This window comes from Aphelocoma coerulescens, chromosome 4 (assembly GCF_041296385.1).
Source record: "Aphelocoma coerulescens isolate FSJ_1873_10779 chromosome 4, UR_Acoe_1.0, whole genome shotgun sequence".
Classification (NCBI taxonomy): Eukaryota; Metazoa; Chordata; class Aves; order Passeriformes; family Corvidae; genus Aphelocoma; species Aphelocoma coerulescens.
The window spans coordinates 39,698,069-39,714,036 of record NC_091017.1 but is presented as its reverse complement, the minus strand read 5'-3'; the positions used below and the strand labels follow the sequence as shown (position 1 = coordinate 39,714,036).

General features: G+C 35.8%; 1 protein-coding gene across 33 annotated transcripts in view; it reads right to left on the bottom strand.

The window, feature by feature from the left end:
• The window catches only part of TLL1 (tolloid like 1), a 262,440-nt gene that overhangs the window by 69,818 nt on the left and 176,654 nt on the right, over positions 1 to 15,968 (bottom strand). For 13 of the 33 annotated variants that reach the window (XM_069013647.1, XM_069013646.1, XM_069013653.1 and 10 more), the window contains one exon: positions 2,139 to 2,188. In XM_069013647.1, the coding sequence (XP_068869748.1) occupies positions 2,139 to 2,188 (50 nt within the window). Of the gene's footprint in view, positions 1 to 2,138; positions 2,250 to 14,216; positions 14,349 to 14,982; positions 15,053 to 15,151; positions 15,311 to 15,968 lie in introns of those variants that run through there. The other 20 variants (XM_069013641.1, XM_069013631.1, XM_069013634.1 and 17 more) reach the window with 5 other exon arrangements.

The window sequence follows — 15,968 nt, the reverse complement described above, 5'->3', positions numbered from 1 at the left end:
ACCCTGCAAATCCAGGCAGATAACCCTCATGAAAAGGAGCAGTCACATAATGTGAATCAGAGCCTGTGAGCCTCAAGATTTTAATTAGAGTTGCAATAACAACTGTGACTCCACCACTTCATCCTGATGGTTTACAACCAAGTAATCCTTCCACCTGACATCACCTTTAGTCTCTGAAAACCAACATCAGAAAGTCAAGCTTACAATTAATTGCCATTGTACCTGTAGCTAAGATAAAATTTTGTTTTCTAGATTACAGGTATCTAGCATTCTTTTTATTCCTTTTACAGTTGCTACCTAATATTAACTAGCTAGCTGGCAATTTGCTGTTTGGGAATTAGGGGGAGATGAGCACACTAGGCTGCGCAGTTTGCAAAAACCTGCTAAACTCATCGTTTAAGCATCAAGAATGTTGGAAATTTAGAAAAAAATTTACATATGTGAAGCGTAAAACTGACTTTTTTAATGTTCTTTATGGAAAGATCAAGCATGTTGAGGGTTCTCTGAGAGCAATTACGAAGTCATTAACCTAAGGGATTTTGTTCTCCAAAGTTCAGTCCCACTGATCATCACAATTGCATTGATTCCTGTTGTGCAATAAAGGTGGAAAAAAATGATCCAAATGAATTAGCAATACTTAACAGGGTGATTCAACATCCTGAATAAGATACCATCCACAAGAAAAGATAATGTGCATATTGCAAAACATGTCAGAAAGGAAAAACTAAGTAATAGAACATTAAATATAATTTTAAAACTGCTTAGAAATGTATATCTTTTCTGTGGTAATTAAAAAAAATAATAACTTTACAGTTAGAAAGAAAAAGAAGAAAAGCAAGAAGAAACAGGATTCAGCAAGCCAAAGAAATCACTTGACTGCATCCACTTTAAGGGGAAATGACCAGTGTTGTTCTACATTTCTTCAACAAAACTAGTGCCTGAAATATCTTCGCAGGCAATTAAAACCATTTGTTTGGAGGGGAGCAGAGCAGGGAGACTACTGACTCTATTAACATTTTAAAATGCAATCTAGATCTAGAAATGTTCAAAAGTTTTCCTGTTTTGGAAAAACAAGTGGATGCAAAAGGAGATAAAATTAATTTTCAAATTGTCATAAAAACACTCTAATCACAGCATCTACCTGGAAAGAATAAAAAAATTTTTAAATATATCAATATTGAAAGATTAAATTCAATTGCTTCCTCGGTCTGAAAATTTTTTCCACCTATCAGGAAAAAGTTATGGTAGCTCAGTTCAGGAACACATAAAACATGCTTAACAGAAAACAAATTTCAATAATAAATGTTTACATTTTCTAATAGCATTTTTTCCAGACTTTTCCTCAGTAAGTTGGCTTTTTTTTGTATCATAACCTTAAAGTTTACAAATTCTCAGTTATCAACTTACAAATCATAGCCTGAAAGCATAAATATTTTTAGACATTAGACAGACATCCATTTAGGAATGGATTATGTTTTCTCTCTTGCAAACAGACATATTTACACATAAAAAAATCTCTTTATCTAGCTGTCTGAATAACCAGCTGCCTCTGTTAATCAGATTGCAGCTTCTGGTGCTAATGCATTGTATGTTAACAATAGCATAGAAACGTGTATTAAAATGTCAAATAAATAGTTGTTTTTCAGACAAGGCCGATCTAGCAAGGATGACACATTCTAGTGTTTCTTCTAGGCCTGAGTACAGAAGTGGATGAAACAGTAACAAGAGCAAAAGGAGGGGTTGTAACGCCAGCCTTCCAATTTTGCCTCCAGGATACCACATATGTTCTCTATAGTGTGTTTGGGCTCTGCTATCAGGAACTTTCAGTGATGAAATCAAAGCTTTGTACAATTTCCTTTCCCACATGACCACCTGCAGAGTAGACTCTATGCTTCCTACCAGTTTCTGCTCCTCAGTTCAACAAGATATTTTTAAACAGAAATGACAGAATAAAATTCAATTTTTTGCTTCTCTTTTCCCTAAAGTGAATTTATAGTCTTTGTTTAATAACTTTTCTAAGTGTAAACTAATGTTATCCAAGACATTATACTGCCTTTCCACATTTAAAACACAGATTGCCTTCTACACAGAATTAACTAACAGGAAAAATAAATTAAAACAAGGCTGAAATAACATACCTGTGTTGTGGCCAAGTCTTTCGTTGGAGTGCTGCGTAAGGTCAATTGTCCTGTCAATTTGAAAGATTTTTAAGTCTTCATCATCTAAGGCAATATCTCCCCAAAAGACAGCTTTAAATAAAAAAGAGCTCAATTTAATTAAAGAATTATTTGGACAATAAAGCCAATCTGAAGAATATAATGCCATGTTTACAACCTTTGGGAAAATATATGACAAACATATTTACATCATGTGTATTTCCTTACTGATCTATATTTTTATATGAAGAACAAAAGAAAACTACCTAGTAAAAGACAAATAACTTATTCCAAAATCTTAGTCTATTTGGTTTCTTCGCACATTGCCTAAACGCAATAATAGAAATGTAGTGTCATTGTGTTATTAATTTTTAACATGTAGTTTTTTCTATGTAAATACAACAAAGCATAAGACACTGAGATGTGAACATTTGAACTATGAAGTCAAATATAGATATTTCTGAGAAAACACAACCTTTACATTTCCTAATCTCTTTCTGAAAATAGTAATTATTTGAAGGAGTTTTTATTACGTTTCAGTTGCTTTCTACATTACATTGCTTCCCTCGGATCTGTTTTCTGTTAAAATGAGCTAAAAAAACCTTTATTTTTTATTTTCCTCTCTGTTTATTTGTATGCTTTCCTTTTATAGTTAATCTCACTATAAGGATGCTTTCAAATTCTTTGCATTTCAAAGCTCCAATCTCTTTTCAACCTTCCTTTTGCCTTTTTGGTGGATTTCTCCTTCTCTCTTTTCTTTTTCTTTTGCTCTATTTTCTTTCAGTTTTTTTTCTTTTTCACTTTTGCATAGGTAACTCATCTTCCCTAAGCTGCCTCTACAACTCAGTGGACACGACACAGTCCCACTTCCAAGAATTCAGGATCTATAACCTAAAACTTTCATCTCTGCCTATTTTTGCTGAGATTTCATCCTGCCATCTCCCTGCCAATTCAAACTTAAAATTAGAGCTGAATTTAACAGCCATATCCTCAATTGCTGTGAATGAAGTAAACAGAGCATGTACCAATTAACAGGAGCTGAAAGAAGTTGTTTTTATCTTCTTTATCCAAATCCTTCCTTTTCCTGCTCCCTCTGTCAATAGCTCTATTTTTTGTTCCCTCAGAGTCACAAAACTCCTGGATTCAATCTTGGTGTCATCTTCAACTCCTTTCCTTCTTTCCCCCACCCAGGGAGATGTCATTAACTGCTTGGCTGTTACACAGCTCTACAGCAAACTGCTTTCTTCACTTCCACCCAACTAAACTCTAGTCCAAAGCCCAGCTGTTACCAAATCAGTCTGTCTAGTCTTCCTCCATTCAAACTGATCCTAAACATTATTGCTAATTGTATTCTTTTTCTCTGCCTGTTTTTTATATCACATTTAAAAGACCACTTATCAGATGAAATTCTCACAGTAGTTTCATGTTGCTGCAAATGTTACCCATTTCTCAGAATGTAATGCTCACATTCATTGGTGTTGAATCAAATCCATATAAAAAAGAGTTCTTACTTAAGCAAAAAGGTATTTTTAAATAACTCCAAGATGTATTGCTTCCTCCAACTTACATTATTTTTCTTGAACACAAGGCAACTAGGAGAAATTATGTTCAATATGCTTTTATCTGCCTTATAAAATACCTTTAAAAAAAACCCCAGATCATCTACACAGTGTTAATAATGAAATTAAAAAGGAGTATTTTCAATTCAAAACATAACCAACATTTTACATCTCCCCCAAATATTAATATTTCCATGTATATAATTTTTTTTTACACAAGATAAAGTTTCTTAGAAACCACAAGTATTTGAGACTATTACTGAAGCTGTTCAGTGAGGTCTAGCACATTCTGGAACACTATCCTTCAAAGGGCCACTGCCTCACACTCACACAGGACACACTGGGGACATCATTGCTCCAGCTATCCTGTTCTCACCAGGGATGGCTTTACCATCACATCACAAAGCCAGTGACAGCTCTAGATATTTAGGGCTTTTTTCCCCCTAAGGTTCTAGGAAAAAAAAAAACAACCTCAAATTATCAGGGTTTTGAGCAGTGAAGGAAGAAAAGTCAGTAGACTCCAATCTGGTTGATTATTTACTTTTATAAACACCGTCTAGAGGTTTCTCTTGAATGCCATTCATAATGGGGACCTCTACATGGAAAGATTGCAAACTTGAACAAACAGAATAGAAAGTTGTAAAGGAAGGAGCTATTAACATTTCTGTCTATAAAGTGGGCCCCAGCAGAGGCCACAGAGATTGCCCACACCAAACTCGAGGAAGTGCTAAAGCTTAATATCAAGGCCATTTATCTTTCCTGGTGATATTGAGAGTTAACAAAAGGAAGATTCCAAATTAACAACGGATGATGCAAAAGATATCCCACTGACAGAAATGCATTAGCAGAAATCACTTTGGTTTCTGTGTGTAATACCGATATATAAACAGGAAAACTCAAGGCAAATCAAACTTCACACTAACAATAAAGTAGAAAAAAATTGAAAAATGTCTACGCTACTCTTGGTGATGCATCTTTATCACTTTTACCACTTCACTGTGGTAACATTCACTTAAAGATGAAAATACAAATAGAAATACTAATTCCTGTGGATTTGTCTGACATAAAAGTATCGAATTTGTGTGTACATATGTAAAATACACCTTAGTGTTCAGGCAGTGTGTAGTAAATTGTCTGTTGAGTTAGAAAGGAAAAGAAAGCTATTTTTGTTAAACATCTGGACCATTAGCTAGTTTTTGATTAGCAACAAAGGACAAGGTTGAGTTTACCAATAGGATTACCCCAGTAATATAAGTGCTTGTGCAAACTGTCACATAACTGTAAACAAGTAAACTATGTGACCAATAGCAGCCACATTCTCTGACATACTAAAGAAATATGAGTAAACACTAATGTCAGAAATATGTAAGATTATTTTATTAAAATATAATGGAAAGTTTGGAACTTTCTTCAGGCCACTGGTTCATTTTACTCAAGGCAATTCTGTTTTGCGGAAGACAACAAAACATGCCAAAACACAGAAACATTGATAAAATTTTACTTCAGCAACAGTCTAAATAATATCACTTCATTTCTACTGAACTACACTTCTAATCTTCTGAATTAATTTAACTTTACCTAGCAAAAGATGCGGGAGTTAACTGGATGCTCTTTAATTTCAATGTAGTCCAAACAATCAGCAACTGAGACAAAAAGGGAGCTGATAACTCTTTTTTAAAATTCCACCTTTTTTCCAATGAAAGGTCTGCAGCGAAGATAAATTCTACCCTTCAAAGTCTAAAGTACAACCCCAACAGAATTATCCAAAAAAAGTAAAAAAATTATCTCCCATAACTATTAAAAATATCCTTTAATTTTTTGGAATGCCAGTTTAAGTGTCAAGCTACTTTGTAATAGGAGAAGACCATAGTTTTATCTCCTGCCTTAAAATTTTTATGGCCTGCAACCATCTGAAGAAGTCACTCCGTATACTTCATCATGTCACAAACCAATCTTAATGTTACAGAAGGCAAGCAGAGGATTGTTTGGGTATGCAAGGCATGATGTTAAAGGCTTTGCTAAGAGCATGTTAGGATTAAGAGCTTTAGTAGCTCCCTCTAAGGAACTTCTGACAGAATTGACCAGTTCAGCTGTTGACTGATTTTTCACACATATTTAAATCATAAGTTTCACCTGGAAAATTAACAAGAATCTGACAATCAATTGACTAGGCAAGAAAACGAAACTGAAACAAATGGATAGAAAAACTTTTAAAGTGAACCAAAAAGAACTGTAATGTACCTCTACTTATTTCAGGTTGTGTCATATTATCTCTTATCCTACCTGTATAATCAGTGATCACAAAAACTTGATATTATAGATAGCTTTTTAATTTAATTTGAAAATGCAAGATTGACAATAAACTTAAGAAATATCTGTTGAAAATCTGAGACAGTATTAATTGCAAACTATTTCAAAAAGCTTTTATTATGTAAAGGTACTTCAGAAAAATGAAAATGGATCTTTTTGTCCAATACTTGATATAAAGACAACACCCTGTCATACCAGACTTCATGCCGGTTAGTTTTTATTTGTTTTATATTTTTATGTTTTTATATGGCTGCAACATGATGCACTTATACAAATTCAACAGAGGAAATACACGCATCAATTTCGGAAAGGTGGACAAAAACTGGTTACGCAGTAAAGGCACGCTTTTCTGTAACAGTGAAGGAGGAGTTTTGCGGAGCTGCTAAAACAGAGAAGACATTTAACCAGCAGATGCAGTTCTGCTTTCACACAACTCAAAAGCTCTCAGTTAAACAGCACCCTCAAAAAGGTCTTATTTTATTCCAAAAGACAAAACATTGCCATGTAAAGCAGCTAAATTTGCTACCTGTTAACAATCACCTCACAAGCATGAAAACAGGAAAACCAGTAGGCTGTGAAAGATATTTTCCATCCAGAGAATCACACCTTAGTATTGGCACACAAACCATATTAATGGAAAGGAAAAATAAGATTATCTATAAAGTACAGGTCAAGTACAGGAACTACAGCTACACTCCACTACTTGTAACAGGATCTATTATTTCATGATAAATAGTTACTATTCATCTACAAACTTTTCTGTGCTAATCTACTCTCTCCCAAAAAGACCATCACCACAAAAAATACCCAATATTCTAAAGGAATAAAATATGCTACTAAGGACAGAAAAGAAACATAAATAAATTTATAAAATAATTTTCAAAAAAGAGATTTAAACTATTTTATGTTTATAGATGTACACACATGGTATGAGTCAATGAGCACACACAGTGAGAATAAAAACATCTTTCAAAACTTTCAAGATGGCTGGGAGAAAGAAATTATTTGCTAAATACCATAGGGCTGCAATATGTAGTAGGATGGCTCATTCTAGGATTTGAAACATCAATTAGCATGTAAGTCTGCAAAATACAGAAAGGAGTATATTCTTATAACTGCAATAACAACATTATCTACTTCAAGCTTCATTCACAATTTCTCCTACTATTACTGCTTTCTAAAACTCAAATCATAAGCAGCCGTTTTTTAATAAAATATATTTCTGATAGCATTCATACCAATATTAGTAACAGCATATAAAATGCAAGCGAGTCAAGATTGCTGGTGTTTGTCCCTACAGCACAGCAGCATAGCCAAAGAAAACCAACTTGACCTTGGGGTAGGTCGGGAGCACTCAGCTACCCAGCAGACACCAACACCACCCAGAAACAATTCCCAGGACCTGATTTGCTCTGGCAACTCCACAGGCTAGAAACATGCTCAGCTGAGACCTTTCCAAACTGAGAGGTAAACTGTGATCTTGTCCTGTGAGCAGACACAGAATTTTGATGGGGGATTACTCCTATACTGACAAGATACCAATGAAAGGATTAAGGCAATTCTAGAAGGCATTTCAAAAGCAAAGCCTCAAAGTTTGGTATGCTACTGGGAGTGCAAAGCACAGAAAGTTTGTGCTTTATCCCCTTTGCAGAAGCTGCCAAGAATGGACAACAAAAAATATTAGTTAACTGCAAGGCACAGCAAGGAAATCTGAAGAGCTCCTTTAACATCCTCAAAGGTGGGATGCCCAACACGAAGCGAAGTCTGACCAGTAATTCGTGCAGTAAGTAGTGCCACAAAGTGTGCTGGACAGCTTCAGGGCAGATCTCCATCCAAAGCCACATGTACAGCAGTTCTAATTAGCAGACTCTTCTGTAGCTGAGTCATTGAGTATTTCCCTGTAACAACACAGCTATGTGCTCTATATTCTATCTTGGTGAGTCACTTTATCCCATACGATTCATTCACAAATTACATAACTGCTTTTAACTCTGAACAGAAAATGGAAAGACTAGAGCTAAGTAAGTAAAGACAATTCTACCTCATTACAAGGAAAGCAACATATGCTACTATAACTAACCTTATTCTGTATTACCATTGTCTTCAAATTATTTCAGTCTTTCCAATATTTTCAGGTACAATACACTTTTCTTAGAAATTATCAAAATGAGAACAAGGCAGGGCAATTAAACAGCAAAAGATCTTGTCTACAACCAAAAGCGTAACACTGCATACCACACCCTGAACTGTTTCTATCACTGCTCATCATGAGTGTTACCTTCAGTTGTAACTATGTAATAAATTTCCATGTTACCATACAAAGCTCACAAAACTTTCAGGAGAAAGTTAATTTAAACAAATGCTGGATAATTATCCAAATCAATTTGCCTTTTTATTGGACAAAAATATTACAGAAAAGGAAAGTTAAGTGAAACTTTAACAGCATTAAATAGAAGACCAAGGTAGCCTATTTTCAAAGACACGTCAAAAAAAAGTTAGATATTTCATGATTTTCACCATGCAGCATTTCCACATCTGCACAACTCTAAACAATTGTTACTGAAATAACAGATATATACTGAAATAACTTTTATACTTGAAAAAGCTCACATAGACACACCTGAAAAGGGATGCAACACCTCTGACAGGCTGCTTCCATGTTTCCACATAAATTGTATAAAATAGCAAGTTCATCAATACTCATACCAATTCCATTTTTCAAACTCTCTCTTCAAACTCGCAATCAGAAAACCATTCTCCCTGAGGACAGTATCACTTCTATCAGAAAAGAAAATGATGGCAGAATACTGCAAACATCTCCAGACCATACACCAGTTAGAAATTCATTCCTCCATTTTTTTGAACGTGGCATCCCTTGACAGCAGCTCCCATGGGCACACAGAGTTATCCTGAAATCAGCTAGCTTGTATGTGGTAGTGATGTAGCCTTAGAAGCACAAATTTTAATGCAATTTACTCGAATGCTCAATGACACTATTTACACATTGACAGCATTACCTGCAACTCACCAATTCCTCACATCAGTCACCCCCAGAAAATTCCCGTGTTCCCCATGCACAGTGCTTTTGGCTTCCTTCCTTCCTCTGACCATGTGTTCACATTTATAGGTAGGATGGTGGCAAGGCAACATCCCTATTGGGATACTCAGGTGCAATACACTTTTCTTAGAAATTAAAATGAGAACAAGACGGGGCAAATAAACAGCATGCAAAGGGAACTCCCTATTGTTGCTCCCAAGTTACACTTATGGAGCCCCATCTGAGGTATGTAGCATTTCACTACAGCCACTCCACACTATTTGCCAAACTCTGCATGAAGTTACTACCTAACTGACCCAACTAGGACAGAAAAATAATCAGGTAGGACCTGACCATGGACACAGAAAAACAGCTGTAGAGCCAAAGGTAGGAGAACAGAAATAATTGCTGGAAAGGCATCCACCATCCTATAGAGCCAACTCATTCCAGACAGCCCTTCCAGGAGCATGGCAATCACATCACAGTGCAGATGGGCTACAGGGTGACTGACGTGCAGCACTGGGGCATGTCCTGAATTTTTCAAAGCAGAAAACACTCTGATATAAAGCAATACTCATAAGGAAAATGGAATAATTGTGACACCCTTTACCTGAGTAGAACCTTCACTTTCCAAAAGAGACATTTGTAGAGCTTGATCTTTGTGAAAGGGGACACAAATTTGCTAGATATGCGTCTTCGCAGCACAGATAAATCTCAATTTACAGATATCCATTTATCCTGAGCTAATTCCAATTTTCACTTTGTTCTTAATTTCAAAATAGTGACTTTTTCAATTCCATTTTCGTTCTGCTCTGTTTTTTAGTGACAATTTTCATATTTCTTTAAAATTAGTACAACAAAAAAATTTAAAACTTCAAAAAAAACAAAGACAAATCTGACAGAAGTTGCAATCTTAGGTAAAAGGACAATATTCATCCCTAAAATTACTGCAAGGTGTTTTGAGGACAGGTTCTTCAATATTGCAACAGCTACTCTATGAAAGGTTTCGTTCTTGGTTAAGCTGCTCAACAGGGCAAGCTTCCTGACTTTCAGTAACTGTTTTATTTTATGCAAGATCATCATCAGCACCACACACGCTTTGTAGCTGGTAAAATCTATTCCTCATAGAACGGCTGAACCACTGAACTGGACGCAGAGGACACTGCTCAGCAAACAGTAAGGGTGTCTGCACACTGTTAGCAAAACAAGCAGCTGCACAAAGAACTTTCTTCACCACCGATAACTGCCTCAGGCCAGATATTGGCAAAACAAACCTACAGAGAAGTAATCTCAAGGACATCCACTTATCCATCCTACTATTAATATTTTTTATTACTTTTTTCTACTATTTCTACTATTTCAAGTTTTTAGTATGCAGAAATAATCAGAAGTTTAATAAAAAATAAATTGAAACATGAGCCTTTCTTCAGAGCAGATATTAACCACTTTGAAAGGAAAGCCATAGCAAGAAACCAGTGACTCTTGGGAAGATCCATGAATGCCAAAAATATCGGGCAATCAGAGCTAATGTTTGTTACCACAGAAAATGCTGACCTGCTTTATATGAAACCACATGCAAGAAAACCATCATTTCCTGGGCCTGTTGCTCCTTCTGCCACCGGAAGAGTAAAGAGAGTGGAGAAAATTCTCCGTCTTCCTGGGAAGGGTGCATGTCACCCCTAGCAGAAACCATTGCAGCACTATTAGCTGAACTTCAATTTTGTGATAGCTGACTCTGATTCCCAGCGTAGGAAAAGAAGGCTGACAGGTCATGAAGGTTTTTTTTGCTGTCCCCAGATGCCTGCAAGCACTGACTTCTTCTGCCTTATTAAGGAGGCTAGAAAAATACACCAGGGGGCAAATTTAGATCTATAGTATCACAACAGTCATAATTACCCCAGTTAGTCCTGTGTGACCACTATGATGCTATAATATTCACCTTCATTTTACTTTGAAACTCCATTATCCTGGGTAGCCTTAGGGTCAAGATCTACAAAGTTAATTATACAGCTAAGCTTTCTTACAGTAGAAAAAACAGACTCCATGAGGCAAAATCATCACTCTTAAAGCGAAATCTTTTTTTAAATATTGAAAACTCATAAACATATAAAACTGGAAAGAAAAAAATATCATTTGTTCTGAAATTAATAGCAGATTTTAATTAATTCAGTTACTTAGAGAATAGGGAAATGGATAACTTCAAAAATAAGCCACATACAGATGAATGGAGAAAAATCCTTGCTGGAAAGAAAGTTGTCAGTTGGAGTGTGCCACCTACATGAAACAGCTGCTGGGGCTGAGACAGATACAGCAGCTGCTACAAAGCCTGCCCAAAGATGCAAGTCTTAGACATTTTCATTCAAACACCAAGAAAACAGAGCCACAGCACCAAACCAAGTGAATTACAAGCTAACTGATAATGCATGGCACAAGCCAAAAGACTAGTTTAAGTAGCTAAACAGATAGAGGTAAAATCCTTTATATGCTTTTCCAATCTCCAGACTTTAGAAAATAGAAAAGGTAACTTCCAAACCATTCATTGGAATTGAGGTATTATTGAACCATAAGGATTTCAGAGAATAAAATCCCTTTTAAAGATGAAGAACAAAATTAATAGAACATTTATACGTAAATAGACTACTGGTGGTGTGGGGCAAATCAGTTTTGATCACAACTTTAATTCTACATCTCAGCCTTTCAGTGACAGTAACTTACAAAATTAAGTAAAAAATTATTGTTTCTGGTAAGATGAAGGATTAGATTTATATGCACTACAGGCCTTGCACCTTTGTAAGCATATTTCCCTGGATGCTTTCTTCTTCCACAAACACCCAGGTAAGTCAGATATGAATGGTTCCCCTGAAAGGGTCCTGGTACAAGGACAGCACAAGCATGGCCAAAGCCAGCAGAGCAGAAGGACTGCATAGCAGCCCTGAGGGGGAAGCAGCAGCAGCTGTCTGGGGGGAGGAAATGTAATAAATTTTTTCTTAAAAAAGGAATAACTGCTTAGATAAGCTACCTGGCTTTGGCAATACCAGTCTTCAAGAAATTCTACAACCAAAACATCTTTCCTCTAGTGTTACAGGTTGTTAATGTGGAGCAGAAGCGGATAAGGAGTTCAGTAATAAGTGAGGTAACTCCCTTAGTAATTTTACTGTGCTATGACAATAAGAGGCCACAGCAACACTTTCTTTATAACTTGTCATTAGAACATAATAAGCATGTCACAATAATGTTACAGTAAAGCAGCAGTGATATACGTGGAAATCCTCCCCTTCTGTACCTGCTCCTCATCTACGGGAAACGAAAAAAAATGTATTTCATTTTCTCACAGACATAAAATCCCAAGTAGACTAAAGTAGTACCTCAAAAACAGAAAATCCTGAATAATCATTATATGCAGCCAAAGATTTATAAAGAAAGCTAAATGGCACAGAAAGGAAAGTGTGTATCTAAGGGATTATCTGGCATTCAGGATCAAGGTTGTCATCATACCACATGAAATAAATGTTGCTCCATTTGCATCATCTTATATTTAAACATGGAGAATTATTAAACTGTATATAAATAAACCCTTATTATAGGTTTCAGAAGTGATTTTCATTATCAGCTGAAGCTTCCGGTTTCCATCATTTTTGTCATGAACCTCATTTAAGTCACTCCATCTCATATTTTAGCACATCATTCTGCGACTTGGCTCTGCAGAAAAGACAAGGAAAGAGACTAAATAGCTCTTAATGCTGCTTGTTTTGGCAGTGATCCAGTGCTTAATACAGTGAGTTCTGGGTATTGGACCAAAGCAATTCTACACTTCTGTCTTCATATTCAAGAGTTGTCTTCTACCACATTTTTTTCTTACCAGAGTACAAATTTTAGTCAATAAAGCTAAAAAGTTGAAGCCCAATTGCTTAATTTGTATCTTCCAATTCATGTAATCGTTTAAAATGGAACTGAGGAGTCTCCTGCATCACAACTATTTTGCTTGTCTCTGAATACTGTTTCCTTCCTTCCCCCTCCCCACCCCCCCACATTTGTAATTTAAGGGGTTGGGTTTTATTTTCCCATGGAGACTCTGCACAGCTGCTGATTATTTTTTGGACACAGCAAGTAAAATAAAAAGTGAAAAATGATCCTCAGAGTTAGTGAGGTGACAGTAAATGTACAGTAGAAAAGCACTGATATTATCCAATGCCTAATAGTAAGTTAATAATTAGAATTTAATATTCCATACATCAGATTCTTACATAGCTTAATATTCTGAGAAATTTTAGCAATGATAATACTTGAGACAGAACTTGTACAATCATTGTAATATTTTGCCTCTTGATGGATACAATGAAATCTCATTTCATCTTTGCATTTATTTGTTTGCTCTTGAAAAGCACTATTCAGCATATCTGCTAAAAGCTTTTTTAAATCCTTGTTTTTAACCAGTAAAGAGTATTAGCCTTTTGCAAGTACTCTGCTGCGAGCCAGCAGAATCTCCGCCCCGTTCTGAAGAGAATTATGGCACTGAGTCCACACTTACTCATTTCCTAGTTTTTGGCACGGTGGTAATTCAAGTGTCATCCACAGAAATTATGCGGGGGAGGTAGGGGAGAGGACAATAAAAAAATACACAACTTCAGCTTTCTCCTGTCCCTATAATTTCTTTGCAGGACTTTATTTATCCCCAAACTTGTGAGGCTGCAACCACTATTGCCACCCCCAGGCTGCCACAAAAGTGATTAGGTTAAATTGTGCATATTGACAGTAGGATTTACATAAGGACTCACAGTTTGCTACTTGTTTGCAGCTGATTATCAGGCTGATGCATCACAAGAAAATTAAGATAAAATCAATCCTATGGTGAGAAACACCTGAGTCCATGAATTTAAATACAGACCATTCTGTGGTGTAAAACGGTAGCTATGTGAAGGTTCAAGAATTTCACAAATCTTAAAAGAAAGCAAACAGTTATACTTTGGTTAGGCTTTCCATTTCCTTAACGTCAGTCTCATGCTGATCCCCATTTTATAGGGCATTTTAGCTTGCATGTCAAACCGAAACACCAAAGGGCCAATTCAAATAACAGATCCCGACTTGTTCTCCATGTCTATTATTCTTCTCCTCTTGCCTTCATTAAGCCACTGCAGCTCCTTATGTACTGCTTACCACCAGATTTCTTGTGCTCCTCTCTAATAGCAGCCCATATGTTAGCAGGAGCAGCGTACCAGGGTCCATTTGCCATCCCGCTCGCAGACACGGCTTCTCCCTTTTCAACTGCAACAGTCTTAATTGCAGCTGCTGTTTGCATGAATACAGAGAAGACATATACTAAGTATTTAATTTTTTTTAATGGATCTGTTTCTTAATTAATAAAGATGTTACTGCCTAAATTAATCTCAGAGTATTTTCAGATGTCTTTCAATACAATTCAGCAGCTGAAACAAAGTACACGAGCCAAACATGATGCTTCTAGCCAGCTCACCCTGGGCTAGCATGGTCTGCTGGCTATGAGGGCTGTGTCTTTTGACAGCAACACAGTGGTGACCTTAAATAACCTCTTAATATATCTCTGGAAATAGGAATTACACAAGATGCTGAAAATACTAAGCTTCTTTTAAGCTCAGAGAAAATACAAATATTTAATATAGCTAACATTCAGAGCAAATATGCCAAATTAAATATTAACTTTTTCAGAGGACTGCTGTTTAGCCTATATCATTAAGGGTCTAATATTTCAAATTTCCTTGACGATTAACATTTTAGGAAATGGAGAATTTTAATAGGTTCTTTAACTCCTAGATGGTCTTCTTTCTTCATTCTTTTATGCTTCCAAGGCAAACAATTCAGAAATAAACATGAATATGTAGAAAACCAAGAAAAAGCACTTAACCAAGTAAAGAGCAGTCAGAAAACATGCTACTGTATCACCTACCCCTTAAGTAGACCATATGTGTTATTACTGTGTTTAAAAAACATTTTCATTTAACTCTTGGACATGGTGCTGGAGACAAATCTTATATTATCAAAAGGCATACTCCTATAAATATTTGAGAGACTTGTGTTCCACATGTGGGAGGAAAAAAAAAAACAGGCATACAAACCATATGTTTTCTTCTACCCACTATCTCTTCTCATATGAATTCTGGTCTGTAAATCATAATCCTAGTTGTCCACGTTTCTCACATACAAATTGTGTCAGTACACATACTTGTTTTAAGTGGTTCCCCAAGTTAATACAAGAGTAACTGAGAACAGAATTCCTAATAAAGAACAAAACAGAAGGATTTGCTGAGCCAGTGCTCTAAAGCAAAGCTGTTTATAGCATTGGTCTTTGAATATGAGACTACTCAAATAGTACAGTGTATTTTGGGACAGACAAGATTTCAGGTGAATGATCCTGGATCATGCCCTATGTTTGCAAAGGAATGCTTTAAATTTTCTGTTCACAACTAAAATATCCACAGACTGTCATATTATAAAAACTGATCTGTTTGAAGCTCTTTTAGGAAGACAAGAGTTCAGATTGTGGATTGGTAGCATGAACACTGCTTCAGTTACTAGAGAGCTGTAATATCACAGCCCCCTTGTGAAAATCACGTTATTCAGTTATAAGTTATTCCCCAAGAACATGGATCCCAAAACCAAAATAATTTTATCATAACAATTCTATTACTGGTATAAATACATTTAAGTGGACAATTCATCCAAATGTCATAAAAATTAATCTGCAAAGGTGTCAATTAAAAGCACCTTCACGACTGTGAAAATCAGTGACATTTGTGTTTATAAATTATTCTTGCACTAGTTCTGAAAGTAAATTTCTTTCTATCCCTGAACAGAATAAAAAGCACAATATTTAAAGATGGTCAGCTTTTCAGTACAATCAGTAGAAATAAATCACCACAAATTTTTAGAAAT